The sequence below is a fragment of the Xenopus tropicalis genome, chromosome 8 (assembly GCF_000004195.4).
Source record: "Xenopus tropicalis strain Nigerian chromosome 8, UCB_Xtro_10.0, whole genome shotgun sequence".
In the NCBI taxonomy this organism is placed as follows: domain Eukaryota; kingdom Metazoa; phylum Chordata; class Amphibia; order Anura; family Pipidae; genus Xenopus; species Xenopus tropicalis.
In genome coordinates, this window is record NC_030684.2 from 138259801 (window position 1) to 138281885 (window position 22085).

Consider the following 22085-nt stretch of genomic DNA (forward strand, 5'->3'; position numbering starts at 1 on the left):
TAACTCTGGAGGGGCTGAGGTGGCGGCCTATATTGGCCCATGTATGGCTAGGTAAGAGCTGGAGTACAGGGGAAGGTTCTGGGTTGGTTAAAGTTTCTGCTGGACTCTAAAGGTCCCCATACACGCTTGCCCAGATTGCCAACCGAGCGCATCTTCACCCGATATCCCCACCTACGGGTGGGCGATATCGGGGAGTGTGTAGGCTGATTAGATCATTTGACCCTGGGGCCAAACGATTGAATTTTATTGGCGGCAATGGGGCAGTTGGTTCGGGGACCGCATCAACGAGCCGATGCGGTCCCTGATCCGACTGAATTTTTTAACCTGGCCTGATCGATATCTGCCCAATTTCAGGCCAGATATCGGTCGGACAGGCCCCTCGTTTCTGGCCCTTCACGGGCCAATCGGTCCAAGGGACCCATATCAGAAGCTACAATCGGCCCATGTATGGGGACCTTTAGGGGTGTATTTATTAACACTGGAGACAAACCTCCATCAATGGTGATGTTGCCCAGAGCAACAATCAGCAATTAGATTTGAACGGTCACCTACGAGTTAAAAAACAAAAGCAAAGGCCCGATTGGTTGCAACATCACCGGTATATGTTTGTCTCCAATGTTAATAAATATGCCCCTAAGGGTATTTTTAGAATTTTCCAAGATAACAGTAAGTAGAAGGCGGGTGAGGCAGCGGGAACCCCCTTGTTAGATCTTCCTCAAGCATTGGATACATAGGTGGGGTCCAGCCCAGTGGAAAAGTACCAAACACCCCCATAGGGACAGACCTGGCTCTGCTCTAGGGACAACCCAGAATTCCCCCCTTACTCACAAACCAATAACCCAGAGGAGAAGAAGACATCAGACCCGCCCCACATTCTGGGCATGGGGGTTTAGACATTACTGTGCCCAACACGGAGCATGTTTATAGCAAAGCGAGAAGAAATCAAATCATGGCTAGAGGGGACGCTGGAATAGTTTATGTACCCATGAAATGTTTGAGAAATCATTACACAACATCACGAGGAATGTTTGGCTGCCTGAACTTGGTCACAATACCATTATACAGTCAGTGAGGCAATGGGGGGGCGGGGGGGGTATTCGTGAACTACTCCATAGCTGCCAAGAAGCCCCAGTTTGATAGGATTTCCCTAAAAGTGAGAGGGATTCTGGTTGGACCAGAAAGATGTCATTACCAGGTGCGATGGGGCATATAGGGGTGTTTTTACAAACTACGCACCATAACAAACTCAAACAAAAACCATTGTGGGCCATTCTACCCCCAGCCCTTTAGGCATGTACCAGGTAGTGAATCTGGTAACCGGTGCCATTTCTTGTTGACCTTATGAATGGAGGGGTTGTATGTGTGTAGATCAGTTATCCCCAACCAGTGGCTCTTGAGTAACATGTTGCTCACCACCCCGTTTGATGTTGTTCCTAGTGACCTTCTGAAGGTTTATTGATAACCTTATGGCAACAAAGAGTAACTACAGGGGCTTACAGGGTAGGTGCCCATTTTTAAATTGTTGGCTTGGAGTTTTAGAACCATAGAAACACAGTTCTACGCCAAGGAGAGCCTCCTGAAGGCCAGGAGTCCACATGGGGCCACCAAATACCCAATCACAGCCTTTATTGTGCATCCTCAAGGAATTTTATTCATGCTTTTGTGGCTCTATAACACTTTTTACATCTGAGTGTGGCTCACAAGTAAAAAAGGATGGGGATCCCTGATGTAGACCATGTGATAAAACATATTTGGGTGCATGTTCTTATGCAGGATGGACTCTATAGGGCAGGGATCCTCAAACTACGGCCCCCGGATCCGCCCCCCCCCCCCCCGGTAATTTGCCCGGCTCCCGCTGCTTCCTCACCCCTGTCAGTAGAGAGAAAGGACTCAGCGGGGAGTGGGAGGGGGGAGCTGGGAGAGGGAGGATGGACGGAGCGGGGGGAGCTGGAAGAGGGAGGACTCAGCGGCCAGCGGGAGGGAGGTGCGGGGGGGGGGGTGCTGGAAGAGAGTGGACTCAATGCTGGGAGAGAGAGGGAGGGAGGACGGACGTAGTGGAGGGGGGTGGGGGGGAGCAGGAGGGGGGCGCTGGGAGAGGAAGGACGAATGATGTGGGGAGAGCTGGAAGAGAGAGGATGCTGCTGGAGGGTGGGGGGGGACTATAGTCCAGCCCCCCAACAGTCTGAGGGACCATGAACTAGCCCCTTGCTTGAAAGGTTTTAGGACCCATGTTATAGGGTTATCTTCTACTAGTTTCACCCAATGAGGGCTGAGGTTGATACCTATCATGGAACTATGGCCTTTCTGATCATGGTCAACACTTTAGGGGACAACTTTTGTCTTCTCAGTGAACGCTTTGTTGTATATTGAACACTGCCCATCGTAGGCCAGTCAACAGAAGGTTTTCTGAAAGAAGAACTGGGATCTGGGGATCATCAGCTTTCTTCATAATCATAAATACTGGTTAAATTCCACTTTTCCTGGGCTCGGTGTTAGCAGGTTCTCAGCTAAAGAATAACACCTCCGTACTATTCAGAGAACACCATGTGACAGTACGCTTTGTTGCCATAAGGTTATCAATAAACCTTCAGAAGTGTCAGATTATGAGCAGGCAGGGCCCCAGCAGGAGGTTAAAGTCAACAAGGGCAAGTACAGGAAGTGATAGAACTCCCGTATCTACAGCTGGGAAAGGTTCTCTGGGATGTGTACTCTGTGTTGAGTAATTCCAACACTGGCTGTGGAGGCTACAGGGGCGTTACAGTTACTTTCCTGATTCTAGGTGTAGGAGACCACAGGTAACACATCAAGGGATGTATAGAAAGGGGGAATGATTTAGTCCCCACAGTCTTTGAAGATTGATCCCTGTTTAGAAATGTGCCCTACTCTGTTTTGCCTCCTTCCCCTGGGCAGCAGGTTGGTGGAAGGTTTGTTAACTATAATACTATTACGCTAGTTATTTTGAGTCTTGGACCTCTACCCTGGCCAACCTAAAGACTCTTTTCTACACTCAAGTGGAATGGTGTTAAACTGTCGACCATTGGTGTAGCTCAGCAAACCAGCAGGGTGGGGTTGCCATTCCATTCTCTACCACCACGAAGTAGACCTCTACCACAGACCCACATCAGGACCTCTTTGGACCCACTACCCAACCCTCTGGGGGGGGGTGTCTTTAAGAGCAGCCAACCCAGTACGTTCTTTGTAGAAGTGAACCTTTCCTAGCTGTAGATACAAGAGTTCTATTACTTCCTATACTTGCCCTTGTTGACTTTAACTTGCTGGGGTATGGGAGATAGCTCTTAGTACAAGTTGCCCCAGGGACTGGTCCGATTGCCATCTTGGAGTCAGGAAGGAATTTTTTCCCCTCTGCGGCAAATTAGAGAGGCTTCAGATGGGGTTTTTGCCTTCCTCTGGATCAACTGGCAGTTAGGCAGGTTATATATAGGCATTATGGTTGAACGTCATGGATGTATGTCTTTTTTCAACCTAACCTACTATGTTACTATGTTACTATTTTACTAAGTGACGTCACTATGGGAGCAGCAGTGACGTCACCATGGGTGACCGATCAAAATAAATAATAGGAATCAGATTACCATTTATAGAGGCCACCAGAACCTTGAATGATGGTAAAACATTCCCATTGGGTTCACAAATTGTCTTGCCTTATATTTTAGAAATCACTTTCACACAAAGTAAATACAGTATTTCTCAGTTTCACTGTTGGTTACGCCTTTAACCACATTGCAGAATGTTTTACACCCTGTACTTTTATTAGCAGTGGGAAATACAGTGCAAGGGAAATGTTAGCTGCAGTTTCCTACTCATACAGTATGTCCATAGACAGCATATACACTATATATATATAGGTGTTAGCGTTCATTGCTGTTGCTGAGCTGCTCCGAGCACTAACGCGCCATTGGAAACAGTGGCAAAAAAAATTGAAAATTCCTGTCCAGTTCCGACACTTATTTGGTTCTCTATTGCAGGAACCGACCCAAAGGCACCACGACGGAGGTGAGAAGAGGCTGCACTATTCTGGTTACTCCTATAGGCCAATGGAGTGAGCCGAGAGGGGACAACTGACCTTCTGCACTGCTGACCCAACCCAAGCACGGAACCAAACACGCGACCAAGCTGGAAGCCTCTGATAATATGAGTGACTTTTGGCACAAGCTGGGCTGCTGCGTCGTAGAAAAGCCACAACCAGTGAGTACTGACCTTTCCTAATGGAACCAGTGCCCCTGACCACACCCACTTGGACATTTAAGGGGTCTTTTGCTGACACCCCGGGGGCAAGTGTGGCTCTGCCCTGACTTGTGTGTCTTGCACAGAGTAAACAACCCCTCTAGAGCTTCTTAGGGTAGATTATAGGGCAAATGGGTTTGAAACAGGAGCTACATTTCCCACAATGCCTTGCCCTGAGCTGTTCCTTCACAGGTCTTTTATTTACAGAAGATGCAAAATGTAGGGCAGGACAGTAACACACTGGTTATTATTGTTGCCTTGCAGCTAGGGTTGCCGGCATTTGACGCCACGCAGGAGGCGGGCAGTGATGTCGCGTGGGTGGAAAGAGGCGGGGCAATTATGTTGAGGGGCAGGGAAAAGGCAGGGCCATGACATCACTGGGTGGGGCTATGGTGTGGCGATTGGCCGGTCGCTGCGTCAATCGCAGTGAGTCCTGACCGGGACTACCCTACTTGCAGCACTGAGGCCCTAGGTTCAATTCCAGCCAGGGTAAAAGTATGTATATTCTCCCTGTGTCTCTGCCTACTCCTGTTCTTCCCAAATACATTTGTAAATAATCCTTATTGGATACAAAACAATCCTATTGGGTTTAAATAATGCTTTATTGATTTTTTTTTAGTAGACTTAAGGTATGGAGATCCAAATTACGGAAAGACTCCTTATGTGGAATACCCTTGGTCCCGAGCATTCTGGATAATGGGTCCTATACCTGTACTTGTTGTGAAAGAACAAAAGCCAGGAGCTTTATCATTATAATTAGTGCCATTGCAGTGAATGAGAAGGGCAAATAAATGCCCCGCCGGAGGCAGTTTAATCATTGACTCGTTGCTGCGGGTCCCCACACCGGTTCATTCTGCTGGAATGTCTTGGGCTCTTTCCGCATTCCCGGCGTGAGTGCTGGCATTCATTCTCCCTCTATGAAAACATTCCTCTTTCCTGCTTTCTTAACCCATTTGTGCCTGGCCAGGGGAGGGGGGGCGCAGGCCAATGAGGCAGCTCCATCCCCACGCCGTGCCGGCATATATACTGTAACAACCCGGTGCTATAACTACAGGTTACCGGGCCCTCCATACATATTGCTTTTCCTAAATATGGTGAAATCAGTCATTAATTAGGGCCCCCCCGGAGCCTATTTCCTCCTCACTTGGCTGGCAGCCATTGGGACATTGCAGGGAGTATAGAGAATAAAAGGTGTGAGCATTAAACTGGGAATAAAGTTCTGCTGGAAGATCTGGATAAGAAAACACACACAGGGGCTCTTTTATCAACACTGGGCAAATTTGCCCGTGGGCAGTAACCCATAGCAACCAATCAGTGATTGGCTTTTTTTTAGCCAGCTGCAGGCAGAACAATGAATGCAACTATTTGATTGGTTGCCATGGACAAAAAAGTTCCATGACCTGTATAAAAGCACTTGGACTTCAGCCTTGTACCTTTATATGGTCATGGAACTTTATTTATTATAATATACAAGTTTTAGTGAGTCATGTGACAGGAATGACATCACTAAGCTCCGATTATAACTGATGACATCATTAAGCACTGTTTATAAGGATATTGAAATAAACCCAATAGGGCTGTTCTGCCCCCAATAAGGGGTAATTATATCTTAGTTGGGATCAAGTACAGGTACTGTTTTATTATTACAGAGAAAAGGGAATCATTTAACCATTAAATAAACCCAATAGGACTGTTCTGCCCCAATAAGGGGTAATTATATCTTAGTTGGGATCAAGTACAGGTACTGTTTTATTATTACAGAGAAAAGGGAATCATTTAACCATGAAATAAACCCAATAGGGCTGTTCTGCCCCCAATAAGGGGTAATTATATCTTAGTTGGGATCAAGTACAGGTACTGTTTTATTATTACAGAGAAAAGGGAATCATTTAACCATTAAATAAACCCAATAGGGCTGTTCTGCCCCAATAAGGGGTAATTATATCTTAGTTGGGATCAAGTACAGGTACTGTTTTATTATTACAGAGAAAAGGGAATCATTTAACCATGAAATAAACCCAATAGGGCTGTTCTGCCCCAATAAGGGGTAATTATATCTTAGTTGGGATCAAGTACAGGTACTGTTTTATTATTACAGAGAAAAGGGAATCATTTAACCATGAAATAAACCCAATAGGGCTGTTCTGCCCCCAATAAGGGGTAATTATATCTTAGTTTGGATCAAGTACAGGTAAATCAGCCCCATAGATTAATGGGCTTGTCAGTTTGGTCTGGAGTAACAGCCAGTCATAGCATGTACATGGCCACCTCAAGGCACAGAGATTGCTCTATCAGTGTGCAGATATGCTGCAGCCATCAACGGTTTTCATTCCATCCTGCCTGCGAGCCGAGATAACACCTGCTACCTGCTAACAAATCACTATATATCACATAATGCAGCAATAACACTTAGCCAGAGAGACAGGCAGACACCTATTTACTGCCCGGCGTGACACCTGTTTCTATAATGATAACTTTACGTTCAGCCATTAGGTTGCTGCATTGGGAATGATGGGAGGTTGGTGTCTGGCTAATGATTGATGGGTAGAATGTTCTTAAGGGCTTGGGCAGGCCCCTCTGCTTGTCTCACAGGAAGAAGGAGACTTGCGGTTGCTACAGGAAAGACCAGCCCTGTTGTGTGACAGCTGCTGTTTCCCATGTTCCCTGTGGGTGCCTGAACCTCACAGGGTGCTGTAGCAAATATACGCAGCCCCCCAGTATACAGTAAGCAGTGTTTGTTTATCCCGCTCTGCACTGCTGGTTCCGACTCTTGAAACAGACTTGCACAGCTGTTTAACAGCGCCGGAGGAGAACTGACATCTGGTACGTGGTTTAAAGAGTTAGAACCAGCAGTGCCGGTGCTGTCCGCAGTTTCTCAGTGAGAGATAATCATTGGGCGCAGCAGGTACATTAGCAGGGCATTAGGGAGAGACTGCAAAATCACACCCTGTCTCGTCGTCACACTAGCAATGGTTATATTTTGCCCAGAAACCAGTTCCCAGCAGTTGCCCAGTCAGTTATTTCCTAGAATATCTAGGGGAGCAAATACATATTCACCCCAAATCTCTCTGGCCTTCAAACTGAAGTTTCAGAGGTATCTAGGGGTGCAAATAGTCATTCTTACCCTAACTGGCCTTCAAACTGGGCTTTTATGGGTATCTAGGGGTGCAAATAGTCATTCTTACCCTAACCGGCCTTCAAACTGGGCTTTTATGGGTATCTAGGGGTGCAAGAAGTAATTCTTACCCTAACTGGCCTTCAAACTGGGCTTTTATGGGTATCTAGAGGTGCAAGAAGTCATTCTTACCCTAACCAGCCTTCAAACTGGGCTTTTATGGGTATCTAGAGGTGCAAGAAGTAATTCTTACCCTAACCAGCCTTCAAACTGGGCTTTTATGGGTATCTAGAAGAGCAAATAGGCATTCTTACCCAAACTGACCTTTAAACTGGGGTTTCAGGGGTATCTAGCAGAGTAAATAGTAATTCTTACCCTTACTGGGCTTTTATGGGTATCTAGGGGTGCAAATAGTCATTCTTTCCCTACCTGGGCTTCAAAATGTGCTTTTATGGGTATCTAGGGGTGCAAATAGTCATTCTTACCCAAACTGGGCTTTTATGGGTATCTAGGGGTGAAATAGTCATTCTTACCCAAACCGGACTTCAAACTGGGCTTTTATGGGTATCTAGGGGTGCAAATAGTAATTCTTACCCAAACCGGACTTCAAACTGGGCTTTTAAGGGTATCTAGGGGTGAAAGAGTAATTCTTACAATAACCGGCCTTCAAACTGGGCTTTTATGGGTATCTAGAAGAGCAAATAGGCATTCTCTCTAAATCTTATCCTAACTGGCGCTCAAACTGGGCTTTCAGCGGTATCTAGGAGAGCATTCTCCCTAAATCTCACACTAACTGGCCTTTAAACTGGGCTTTCGAGGCATTTAGGAGAGCAAATAGACATTCTTACCATAACTGCCCATCAAATTGGGCTTTTTAGGGGTATCTAGGAGATCAAATAGGAAAAATGAAGAAAACAGCAGCACTCCGGTTGTTTTGAAAAATGTGAATCTTTACTCAAGTGCCAAAGGCTTTTCTTCATTTTTGTGTTTATCTGCCCGGGCAGTGGGTACAGCGTGCACCTGGGGCTGCAAGAAGCTATTTTCACTGTGTAAGCACATGTTAACTGATTCTAGGAGATCAAATAGGCATTCTTTCTAAATCTCACCCAGCCCCTCTAGCACAATTCCAGGAGCAAGGAGTGAGATAGGGGCAAGTAACAGCAGGGGAAAAAGACCCTGCAACTGTGGGGGGGGGGGGTTGGGGGGGAAACCAGGGTTGTAGAAAGTCCAGTAGGACTCACTAGATATGGTGATGATATCTTGCAAAAGGAAAACATCATTATGACTCACATATAGAGTGTGTTGGACTAACCATATGTATCTTTTGCAGAAGAAGAAGCGGAAGAGAATCGACCGATCGATGATAGGAGAGCCTATGAATTTTGTCCATTTGACGCACATTGGGTCGGGAGATATGGGAGCCAGTGATGGACTTCCAAGGGTATGTACTACAGTCCTTGATGTAATGAATCAGTTTAGCCTTTTAGCAAATGTAGAAGGTACTTTCTCTTCCTGTAACTTGTCTTATACGTCTACTCAGAGCTCATCAGAGGTTCCTACAGAGCTCTGGAAGTTCCTACACAGCTCTATAAGTTCCTACACAGCTCTATAAGTTCCTACACAGCTCTATAAGTTCCTACACAGCTCTATAAGTTCCTACACAGCACTATAAGTTCCTACACAGCTCTATAAGTTCCTACACAGCACTATAAGTTCCTACACAGCTCTATAAGTTCCTACACAGCTCTATAAGTTCCTACAAAGTTCTATAAGTTCCTACACAGATCTATAAGTTCCTACAAAGTTCTATAAGTTCCTACACAGCTCTATAAGTTCCTACACAGCTCTATAAGTTCCTACAAAGTTCTATAAGTTCCTACAAAGTTCTATAAGTTCCTACACAGCTCTATAAGTTCCTACACAGCTCTATAAGTTCCTACAAAGTTCTATAAGTTCCTACACAGCTCTATAAGTTCCTACACAGCTCTATAAGTTCCTACAAAGCTCTATAAGTTCCTACATAGCTGTATAAGTTCCTACAAAGTTCTATAAGTTCCTACACAGCTCTATAAGTTCCTACACAGCTCTATAAGTTCCTACACAGCTCTATAAGTTCCTACTAAGCTCTATACGTTCCTACACAGTTCTATAAGTTCCTACAAAGTTCTATAAGTTCCTACACAGCTCTATAAGTTCCTACAAAGTTCTATACGTTCTTACACAGCTCTATAAGTTCCTACACAGCTCTATAAGTTCCTACAAAGTTCTATAAGTTCCTACAAAGCTCTGTAATTTCCTACAAAGCTCCGTAAGTTCCTACAAAGCTCTGTAAGTTCCTACTAAGCTCTATACGTTCCTACACAGTTCTATAAGTTCCTACAAAGTTCTATAAGTTCCTACACAGCTCTATAAGTTCCTACAAAGTTCTATACGTTCCTACACAGCTCTATAAGTTCCTACACAGCTCTATAAGTTCCTACAAAGTTCTATAAGTTCCTACAAAGCTCTGTAATTTCCTACAAAGCTCCGTAAGTTCCTACAAAGCTCTGTAAGTTCCTACAAAGCTCTGTAAGTTCCTACAAAGCTCTATAAGGTTCTACAAAGCTCTGTAAGTTCCTACAAAGCTCTATAAGTTCCTACAAAGCTCTGCAAGTTCCTGCAAAGCTCTGTAAGTTCCTGCAAAGCTCTGTACGTTCCTACAAAGCTCTGTAAGTTCCTGCAAAGCTCTGTAAGTTCCTACAAAGCTCTATAAGTTCCTACAAAGCTCTGTAAGTTCCTACAAAGCTCTGTAAGTTCCTACAAAGCTCTATAAGGTTCTACAAAGCTCTGTAAGTTCCTGCAAAGCTCTGCAAGTTCCTACAAAGCTCTGTACGTTCCTACAAAGCTCCGTAAGTTCCTACAAAGCTCTTCAAGTTCCTACTAAGCTCTGTAAGTTCTTACAAACCCACCCAGTCACAAATACATGGCCACACATCCACATGTGACTCTGACTGCAAAGACCCTTGGCCTACAAGAGCAGCTGTCTCTTTAAATGGTTCCTAAGCTTTTACATAATCCACCGCCACAAAGCTGTCAGCCTTTTCTCGCCATTGCTTCTCTCACTGTAATTATTTTTATTGCCGCCTTAAAAAAAAAATCTGCTCCGCTGATTAGTAGAGCAGAGTACAGGTGTGTCTGCGGGTCGGGCTGGTCTGACGTGTAGGAAACCTTCTGTCTGGGCTTTCTACTGGCTAATAATATGTCACTACATTAGATTTGACCTCCTCTTTCTTACCCAATTGCTCAGTGTGGTTTAAAAATCAGCACTGCAGTTCTTAGCTGAAATTCACAAATTGGGGCAGGTTTGGGATTTTTTTTCAAGTGCAACTTTGAGTAAAAGTTACCCTTTTTTCCCTCCGAAGGGTAAAGACAGACGGGGCAATTAGTTACTGGGATTTTTAAAATCCAGTTGCAGCGACTAATCGACCCGCTAAAAAGTTGCAGCATCTTCTACCGCTCGATTGCGTGGAGGTTGGTCGGGGCGATTAGTCGCTGCAACTGTCTTTTTAGTCGCTGCAACTGGGATTTTTTTAAAAATTGTGGCGCCAAATTGCCCCATCTGTCTTCACCCTAAGTGGGAATATTTTTTCCTGCTTCTGTAATTTTACCCAGAATTCTATCAGCTGATCCAGTCAAAATGTTACTAAACATTTTTTCCAAGTTCAAATTCCTATTTTACCCAGAATTCTATCAGCTATTTTATTATTATTATTTATTTATAAAGCGCCAACATATCCCGCAGCGCTGTACAATAAGTGGGTTCCATACATTGGGCATACAGAGTAACATATAAAGCAATCAGTAACTGATACAGGAGGGGAAGGGAGCCCTGCCCAAAAGAGCTTACAATCTACATTATTATTATTATTATTATTATTATTATTAGTAACATTTATTTATAAAGCGCCAACATATCCCGCAGTGCTGTACAATAAGTGGGTTACATACATTGGGCATACAGAGTAACATATAAAGCAATCAGTAACCGATACAGGAGGGGAAGGGAACCCTGCCCAAAAGAGCTTACACTCTACATTATTATTATTATTATTATTAACATTTAATTATAAAGCGCCAACATATCCCGCAGCGCTGTACAATAAGTGGGTTACATACATTGGGCATACAGAGTAACATATAAAGCAATCAGTAACCGATACAGGAGGGGAAGGGAGCCCTGCCCAAAAGAGCTTACACTCTACATTATTATTATTATTAATAACATTTATTTATAAAGCGCCAACATATCCCGCAGCGCTGTACAATAAGTGGGTTACATACATTGGACATACAGAGTAACATATAAAGCAATCAGTAACCGATACAGGAGGGGAAGAGAGCCCTGCCCAAAAGAGCTTACACTCTACATTATTATTATTATTAACATTTATTTATAAAGCGCCAACATACCCCGCAGCGCTGTACAATAAGTGGGTTTCATACATTGGACATACAGAGTAACATATAAAGCAATCAATAACCGATACAGGAGGGGAAGGGAGCCCTGCCCAAAAGAGCTTACACTCTACAAGCTATTTGAATTTTTTATTTTGTGCCAAATTCTTATTTTACCCAGAATTATATAACATGATTAAATCAAAATGGTGCTGAAAAATATTTCGGGGGAAAATTTTGATTTTGCCCAGAATTCAGCTGATCGAGGTAAAATGTTTTGGCGCCAAGCGACAGTTCCAATAGTCGGTCCATAAGAAGAGTTTTATTTGCTCAATACACAATATTTGGTTTGACCTGGGAATAAAATTCTCAATGTTAATTGTAAATATCTGAAAAATTGTATTTTTTACATAAAATTGCCCCATAATACCAGGTTTGGAAATGTTACGATAATTCTGCATTCTTCTTTGCATTCAAATCTGAAAGTACTTTGTGTTGCTGTTCGCAGGCTGGAGGTGTCCAGGAGCAGATGAGATCCAAATGTGGCCGTGACAGACAGTGGAGCAACTCCAGAGTTTTGTAGCTGAGTTCACTGTAAGCTTCTCTCTCTACTCAATAACACACAGGGTCAGACTGGGCCGCCGGGGCACTGAGAAAAAACTTGGTGGGCCCCGGCAGCCCAGACCCGATCCTTTCACCTCTCCCCCGGCCGCCAGTGTCCCTCCCCTGGTGCGTTGAAAGTAGGTTTCACGCTCACACCCCTGTGGGGCGTGTGGGGGCCACGGCGGGGCACCTTGAGGGGTGTAGGGCCCCTGGGATGGTAGCCCTGGTCATCCCAGTCCAACCATGATAACATAGTCAGCTGAAGATTGGACCCTTGGGCATTCATGTGCCTGGCTGAATTGATTCAGTGTTGGGTTATAGGTGGCCATAACAGGGGCCACAGAGGGGCATTAACTCTGCACCACATTATAAGCCCTGATATTTGTAGCATGGGGATCTCAGTGAGAAAGCCGAATAGTTGAGAGTGCTCCATCCAACCAGGGTTGGACTGGGGAATGCGGGGCTGCCACCCCAGGGGCCCCCTGCCAGCCAACCATGGCCATCCCCTCCCCCACCCAAGCAGGCGTAGCTCATACTTACCTAGGAGCGGTCAGGGGAGGGACGTCGGCACCAAAGTGCAGGGGTCGTTAGCCCACTCCGACCCACCATCCAACCTTCACCATAGGTCCTCCTGTGCCTGAGAGATGGCTCCCAACTTGGGGCTTGCTAAAGCCAAGCCAAGTTCTATATTTTTCCTGTGCCCGAGAGATGGCTCCCAACTTGGGGCTTGCTAAAGCCAAGCCAAGTTCTATATTTTTCCTGTGCCCGAGAGATGGCTCCCAACTTGGGGCTTGCTAAAGCCAAGCCAAGATCTATATTTTTCCTGTGCCCGAGAGATGGCTCCCAACTTGGACCTTGCTAAAGCCAAGCCAAGATCTATATTTTTCCTGTGCCCGAGAGATGGCTACCAACTTGGACCTTGCTAAAGCCAAGCCAAGTTCTATATTTTTCCTGTGCCCGAGAGATGGCTACCAACTTGGACCTTGCTAAAGCCAAGCCAAGTTCTATATTTTTCCTGTGCCCGAGAGATGGCTACCAACTTGGACCTTGCTAAAGCCAAGCCAAGTTCTATATTTTTCCTGTGCCCGAGAGATGGCTACCAACTTGGACCTTGCTAAAGCCAAGCCAAGTTCTATATTTTTGTGATTGGTGGTCACTTCCAAAGTGAGACCAAGAAGTGGAAGTGGGGCAAATCTTCCTGTTATCTCTGTAATGCACATTATTCACGGTTAGAGAAAAGGAAATGGATTCTTTTCTGTGTGGAAATCTGTAGAAAGATAGTTCCTCTATACCTTGGGGATCTTGCACAACTTTATCTCTAGTTTCAGCCCAATGTGGTTATTTGTATATTGCTGAAGCAAAGGGCTTCTCTTTTTTTAAAAAAAAAAAAAATTAGCAAAACAAACAAAACAATACGTGTCTGTGCCCAAGTTGGCCAGCCATATGTCTAACATACAGAGGGGCCTTTGAAGACCATTGGAAGAGGTCCATACTATTGCACTGATAGTGATATTTGCCCAATATACAGCCATATATCAGTCTGCTAGGGTTGGGCCCTGTATATGGGCCAATATGGCTTTAGAGGAGGATCTAGAGTTCCTCAGGGGTGTGTGCTAGAAAGGGAGCAACCAATCAGATTCATTGATAAAGAATAGCACTGGCAATTTTCAAACCTGCCCAGTTGATATTTGCCCAATATACAGCCATATATCAGTCTGCTAGGGGTGGGCCCTGTATATGGGCCAATATGGCTTTAAAAGGAGGGTCTAGAGTTCCTCAGGGGTGTGTGCTAGAAAAGTAGGAAACAAATCAGATTAATTGATAAAGAATAGCACCGGCAATTTTCAAACCTGCCCAGTTGATATTTGCCCAATATACAGCCATATATCAGTCTGCTAGGGGTGGGCCCTGTATATGGGCCAATATGGCTTTAGAGGAGGATCTAGAGTTCCTCAGGGGTGTGTGCTAGAAAGGAAGCAACCAATCACATTCATTGATAAAGAATAGCACCGGCAATTTTCAAACCTGCCCAGTTGGTATTTGCCCAATATACAGCCGCATAGTCTGCTAGGGTTGGGCCCTGTATATGGGCTAATATGACTTTAGAGGAGGATCTAGAGTTCCTCAGGGGTGTGTGCTAGAAAAGTAGGAAACAAATCAGATTAATTGATAAAGAATAGCACCGGCAATTTTCAAACCTGCCCAGTTGATATTTGCCCAATATACAGCCACATATCAATCTGCTGGGGGTGGGCCCTGTATATGGGCCAATATGGCTTTAGAGGAGGATCTAGAGTTCCTCAGGGGTGTGTGCTAGAAAGGAAGCAACCAATCAGATTCATTGATAAAGAATAGCACCGGCAATTTTCAAACCTGCCCAGTTGATATTTGCCCAATATACAGCCATATATCAGTCTGCTGGGGGTGGGCCCTGTATATGGGCCAATATGACTTTAGAGGAGGATCTAGAGTTCCTCAGGGGTGTGTGCTAGAAAAGTAGGAAACAAATCAGATTAATTGATAAAGAATAGCACCGGCAATTTTCAAACCTGCCCAGTTGATATTTGCCCAATATACAGCCACATATCAATCTGCTGGGGGTGGGCCCTGTATATGGGCCAATATGGCTTTAGAGGAGGATCTAGAGTTCCTCAGGGGTGTGTGCTAGAAAGGAAGCAACCAATCAGATTCATTGATAAAGAATAGCACCGGCAATTTTCAAACCTGCCCAGTTGATATTTGCCCAATATACAGCCATATATCAGTCTGCTGGGGGTGGGCCCTGTATATGGGCCAATATGGCTTTAGAGGAGGATCTAGAGTTCCTCAGGGGTGTGTGCTAGAAAGGAAGCAACCAATCAGATTCATTGATAAAGAATAGCACCGGCAATTTTCAAACCTGCCCAGTTGATATTTGCCCAATATACAGCCATATATCAGTCTGCTGGGGGTGGGCCCTGTATATGGGCCAATATGACTTTAAAAGGAGGGTCTTGAGTTCCTCAGGGGTGTGTGCTAGAAAGGGAGCAACCAATCAGATTCATCGATACAAAATAGCACCGGCATGCAGAAATTCCCATCAAAATTGTATTTCAAACTTAATTTCAAAATTTATTCACGGCTAAATATATATTTTTTTTCCTTTTTTGATTCCCGCAGGTAAAAGCTGGTATGAGAAAGCGCCATCGTAAGAAGCAGCAGGGGGGGAGCGCAGTGGTGTAGTCACTGGATAAGTTATTGGAACATTCGTCTTTTTATTCTGGAATTATTTTTATAAATTGAATTGAAACAAAGATCTGAATGTGCAATATGTTTCTAGTGTGTTTTGAAATTCAGCTTTTTATTTTTTTTACCTTTCCCCAAAGTGATTTCCCCTTTATAATTGCTGTAGCACAAATGGCGTTTGTATTGCGTATTATCTGCTGTAACGGCGTCAAACGGCGTCGCAAACACCGGCACTTCCTCAAGGTTCTCATCAAAAAATATATATTTTGGAATGAAATGTACAGTTATTGAAACAATTGATGTTTGTTAAATACCGACATGTATATTCCGACATGGCGACACTGTGGGGCAGATTTACTAATCCACGAACGGACCGAAAGCGCCCTAACGCGTTTTTTCATAAGGATCAGTATTTTTGCGACTTTTTCGCCGGCGTTGCAACGTTTTCATATGTCCCACGATTTTTTCGTCGTCGTTACGACTTTATCGTATATTTTCCGCGACTTTTTCGTCGTCGTGAAAAAATCGGATTGGTTTTTTCCGCCGTTTACAATTGCTCAATACGAAAAAATTGCGCAAAATACGATAAAGTCGTGCCGGCGATGGAAAAAATCGCGCAAAATACGAAAACAAACGCGACATTAGCGACATTAGCTTTCGTTTCCAATCCGATTTTCTTCCCATTCGGGATTCGAATTTGTGGATTAGTAAATGTGCCCCTGTGAGTAGTGACGCAAAATGGCAGAATCTTTAAAAAAAAAAAAAAGTTCTTCGGGCGAAGAAAACGTATATTCTAGAAAGAAATGTCTATTTTCTATTTTTTAGCATTAAAAAGTTTGAACTAGAAAAAGAAAAACCTTTGGTTGAAATCATTGCTCACGATCAAATGTCTGGGGATTAATCTCAACGCGGTTTGCGTTCTGACGGTAATATACATTTACGCGGCCGCGGCCGCGGCCTCCTATAACGTAGGGAAAGATTCAGCAATAGTGATGGGCCAATCTGTTTCATTTCACCTCGAAATGTGCGAATGATTCACAAAACGGCGACAAAATTTGCGAACTGCGAAAATGTTGCGCTGCAAAAACAAAAATTTGCCCCCGTGTGATTTTTTGAAGAACATTTTTTTATGCAACAATATTTTTTTTTGCCCGTTTCACGAAACAATCCGCCAATGGCGAAACACGGAAATTTTTCCGCAAATCCATGCCTGGTATTCAGCAATAGCGATGAATGAATTTTTTCGTCAGGTGTGAATTCGCAGCGAATTTCTGCATTTCTGCAAATTGTTTGGTGAAACTTCTGCAAAAATTTGCAGCGGAAAAATTTGTCATGTGTAAAAAAAAATCACTGCCAAATTGCGATAAAAATAGACACGGGCAACAAAAAAGTTGCACTACAAACGTGTTTCGCAGCTTTTTCGCCGTTTCGCAAATTTTCTTATCGTTTCACAAATTTTCAACAAGTTTTTCCATTTGTATTTCTGAATTTGAAAAAAACTCAACATTGTAAAAAAAAAAAAACGAAAAAACTTTCTAAACTATTTATTGAAAAAACGTAAATCTTGTGAAAAAGCCAACGCAGTAAAATCACGTTCACTCTTCATATTCTTGACAATTCAGAGCTTGAATTCATGACTTTTGCTGCAAAAAACTTGTTACCAATTTAAATGTTGATACGATTTCACCATTGGCGAATTGTTTCGTGAAATTTCTGTGAAAATTTGCCGCGGAAAAAATTGTCGGAAAAATGTGTAAAAAAAAATCACGGCCAAATTGCGACAAAAATAGACACGGGCGACAAAAAAGTTGCGTGTCTAACGCGTTTCGCAGCTTTTTCGCCGTTTTGTGAATTTTCCTGTCGTTCCACGAATTTTTCAGGCCAGATTTGTTCATCACTATTCAGCAATAGTCTGTGGTTCAGATTTTCCTGCATTTGCAGTTTTTTCTAAATAGAACAAATTTTATACTGATTTTTTAAAATTGTTTATAAAACAAAAACAGCTACAAATCTGGGGGGACCTGATATTTTGGTACCTCCAAAAAAGAAAAAAGAAAAAAACAAACATATTATTTTCAAAAATAGCAATGATCAATTCCCCCGCCCCCGAGTGAGAGTTGTAAGTACAATGTATAAATGTGATGCACCCCAAGGACCAATTGATACCCCCCATTCCGTCCCCAAAAAATCCCATTTTCTGTAAATTTCTCTGTGGCTTTCCATTCTGGGGGCAATTTATCACTTTTTGTTATTCAACCGGCATTCATTGCACCCCTAATACAAACTGATACCCCTAATTCTATAGGAAATTTTTTAGGCTTCTGTTGCTACTTTAAAAAAACAAAAAGATTTTCCCATAGTCGGCATTTTCTGTAAGTTTCTCTATGGCTTCCCCATCTGGGGGCAATTGCAGATTTTTCCAATTTCCTGCTCTTTCTAATCTTGCCACTATTAGGGGTTATTTATGAACGTTCCTTTTTTCCCCCAATTTTTCCCAATTCTGCAACTTTTTGTGTGAAAAATCATGAATTTGAATAAAGTCTTAAAAAACAGGAATTTTCAAAACGTAATTATCGAAAAAAATATATAGTATAACTTGGGGATCAGGGAGTCACATAGAAGTCAAAGTGAGATTTCCTGGACAAAATTCCAATTATTTAGTCAATTTTTTCAATTTGTTTTTCTGAATTTGAAAAAAAATCAACATTGTAGAAAAAACAACGAAACTTTCCAAACTATTTATTGAAAAAACGCAGTATACCACATTCTACTCTTCACATTCTCGACAATTCAGAGCTTGAATTCACGACTTTTGCTGCAAAAAACTTGTTACCAATTTGAATGTTGATACGATTGCCCTTGGGGGAGGGGCTTATAGAATTTATCCATTTTTAAGCACAAATTTGCTTTGCAATTTAAAAATATATCGAAAGTGAAAACAAAACAAACATTACAGACAAGCTTACAATCTGTTATTCCAATAACAGAACAAATACAATGGTCTTGATTTTCCTTAGAAAACAAAAACAAAGATCTAATTGGTTGCTAGGGGTGACATCACAGTTTTATTAAATACGCCCCTTAATGTTTCCAGCCAATCCTGAACTTGAACAGTGCCCTGCGCCTCAAATCACAGCAATCAATGCACAATGGAGGCTCAGTGGATGATTTTTGGAGGCCCCCAACCTTCCCAGATGGTCCATAGAGATTATACACTGAAACTTTTTGTTGCCAACGCTTTTATGCCGTATTGAAAAAAATGCTTAATAAACTAAATATATCAATTAACAATGAATAGAAAATGCTATACTGAGCGTATGTTCTAATGACGGCAGCCAGTTCATGCTAAAGTTCCATTTATATAAAGGAGATCTCAATTTAATTGGAATTCAGTTCGACCCCCGGCCAATCAGGTGACCCACTAAGCCAAAAATTTGTCATAAAACTGCTAATATATATATTTTTTTAGTACAAATAACAATAGAAAATGTATGTAAAATGCAAAAGTGCTCAGAAGAGCTCTCTGAGAATTTGAACATGAATTTTCTGTCAGGCGATCCCAGTGCGGAAATTTCGCACCAAATATTACCGTAACATCGAAATCACGTTGTTTCGGCCTATTGCACTTTAGAGAATACGGCCAGTGATGAGCCAATCTCTTCCGTGACGATTCGCCGGAAAATTAGTGAATCTTTCAATAGATTTGTGAAATGGCGAAAAATTAGCAAAACAGCAAAACCGTAGAGCGTCCAAAAATATTGCTGCATACGCGTTGTTTTTTACGTGTGCGTCAAAAAAATGACGTGCGCACAACAATTTTTTTTTTTGAAATACGTGATTTTTTGACGCAGGCAACAATTTTAACGCCGTTTCGTGAAATCATTTGCCAATGACAAAATGTGGAAATTTGCCGTCAATCTACGCCTGCCAAATGATTTCGCCCATCACTAAGGGGCTGATTTACTAATCCACGAATCCGAATGAGAAAAATTCGGATTGGAAAACGAACATTTTACGACTTTTTCGTATTTTTTGCGATTTTTTTTTTTGTCGCCGTTATGACTTTTTCATAAATTGTCGCAACTTTTTCATAACTATTACGACTTCCGCGAATTGTCGCGACTTTTTCATAGCCATTATGCCTTTCGTGAATTGTCGCAACTTTTTCATAGCTATTATGACTTTCGTGAATTCTCGCAACTTTTTCATAGCTATTATGACTTTCGTGAATTGTCGCGAGTTTTTCATATTGAGCGCTCGAAAAATTCGCGACAATTCGCGAAAAAGTCGCAAAATACCGATCATTAAGAAAAAAACGCATGCGGACGCTTTTCGGATGTTCGTGGATTAGTAAATGTGCCCCTAAATGTGAATGAAATTCGAAATTGAATTTGAGTTGTTTCCACCATTTGAATTTTTTTGCGCTTAAACTCATAATTTTCAAATTGTGGGTCCAAAAACTCGAATGTTTGATATTTATTAAACGCAAAAAAATCTGAAAACGTAATAAATAAGCAAACATTCATTTTTTTAAAATGCGAGTTTATGCGGCGTAGAAAAAACTCTCCAATTCACAACCTCGAAAATTGATAGATAATTGTATTTGCAATCATTGTATTTGGCAGTAGCGATGAGGGAATCCGTCCCGTGAAACGGCGAAAATGTTGCGTGCATTATTTTTGACTTTTTTTGACATGCAACTTTTGTGACGCGGGCGGCATTTTTTGCTTGATATTTACTGCGCAGATTTTGTTGCCCGTTTCGCAAAAAAAAATACCCCAATGGCAAAACGCAGAATTTCGCCACTAATCCATGCCTAAAGACTTTGCAAAAATGGATTTCAAAAATTGCTGCCAAAAAAATGGTGATAGATGTTCATTTGCAAAACAAAGAAGGTAAATGAAAGCAGTAACTATGGTTACTGGGGGTCATTTTGGCACTCCAAAAATTTGCTAATGGGCAGAGCAATGGGCAATTTGTAACCCGCTTTCGTATGGGAACAACTAGATTGCTAAAAATATATATTTTTCTAAGATTTATTTCTAAGGAGGGGGATACAAAATGCATTTTTTGGATGTTTAATACATTTATTAAATTCATTAAATGATGTTTTTAGTTTTTTGGGGGGGTTATTTTCCTTACCCCGAGGGCTTGTAGCACCCTGAGCTGCCCCGATGGAGCGCTTGATAATTATATATCTGAAAATTGCTTTTAGGGCTTATAAATCTTGTATTTACTTTCGCTCGGAAATTAATTGTATTTGCTTTCATTTTTGGGGTTGCTTGAGACTTCTTTGGGCTTTGGGGGGGTATTTTGAAATCCCGCCGTATAGCGATATTCATGACAGTATTGGAAAACTAGAGCTAGAATTTTACTTCCAGTTGCGGGTGCCGGGTTAAGGCTTCTTAAGGGGTCCATGCCCCGCCCCCTGCCATGGCAACCACAGTCTTGGTCCCACCCCCATCCAACAACACTGAGCATCCTGGGAATTATGGGCATGGACAAGCCTTGTGGGGATCAACCACTGTTAGTCCTTAGTGATGAGCGAATCTGTCCTGTTTCGCGAACCGATAAGAAAATTCGCAAAACGGCAAAAAATCTCCAAAACAAGTTTCTTGCGCGAATTTTTGCAGTCACATCAAAAATAGGCACAGTCACTTCTTTCTTTGCCACAACCGTGCCTATTTTTGATGCGACTGTGTCTGTTTTTAACGTGACCACGACTATATTTGACGCTATGGCGCCTATTTTTTATGAGACCGCGCCTATTTTTGTCGCAACTTTTTTTTTGACACGTTTTCCCTGGAGTGAAGCAAATTTTTGCGGTTGCATCAAAAATAGGCACGGCCACGTCTTTTTTCCCCGCAACTGCGTCTGTTTTTGAGGTGACACAACTATTTTTCATGTGACTGCACCAATTATTGACGCAACTGCGTCTGTTTTTGACGCGACCACGACTATTTTTGATGCTACGGCGCCTATTGTTTATGAGACTGCGCCTATTTTTGACGCAACTGCGTCTGTTTTTGATGCAACCACGAATATTTTTGATGCTACAGCGCCTATTTTTTATGAGACTGCACCTATTTTTGACACGACCGTACCCATTTTGACACGTTTTCCCTGAAGTGAAGCAAATTTTTGCGGTCACATCAATAATAGGCATGGTCACATCTTTCTTTGGCGAGACTGCGTCTGTTTTTGATGCAACCACGACTATTTTTGATACTACGGCGCCTATTGTTTATGAGACTGTGCCTATTTTTGACGCAACGTGCCCATTTTTGTGGTTGTATCAAAAATAGGTATGGTCACGTCTTTCTTTGCCGCGACTGCGTCTGTTTTTGACGTGACGCTACTATTTTTTATGTGACTGCGCCAATTTTTACGCGACTGTGTCTGTTTTTGATGCAACCACGAATATTTTTGATGCTACAGCGCCTATTTTTTATGAGACTGCACC

At 42.7% G+C, this 22085-nt stretch overlaps 1 protein-coding gene across 1 annotated transcript in view; it reads left to right on the forward strand.

The window, feature by feature from the left end:
* The window catches only part of cdc42se1 (cdc42 small effector 1), a 35387-nt gene extending 18915 nt beyond the window's left edge, over positions 1-16472 (forward strand). Inside the window, 4 exon segments of the mRNA NM_001030444.1 lie at positions 3987-4206; positions 8691-8801; positions 12303-12388; positions 15557-16472. Coding sequence (NP_001025615.1) covers positions 4153-4206; positions 8691-8801; positions 12303-12377 — 240 coding nt within the window. The 5' untranslated portion in view covers positions 3987-4152 and the 3' untranslated portion in view covers positions 12378-12388; positions 15557-16472.
* The last annotated feature ends 5613 nt before the right edge of the window (positions 16473-22085 follow it).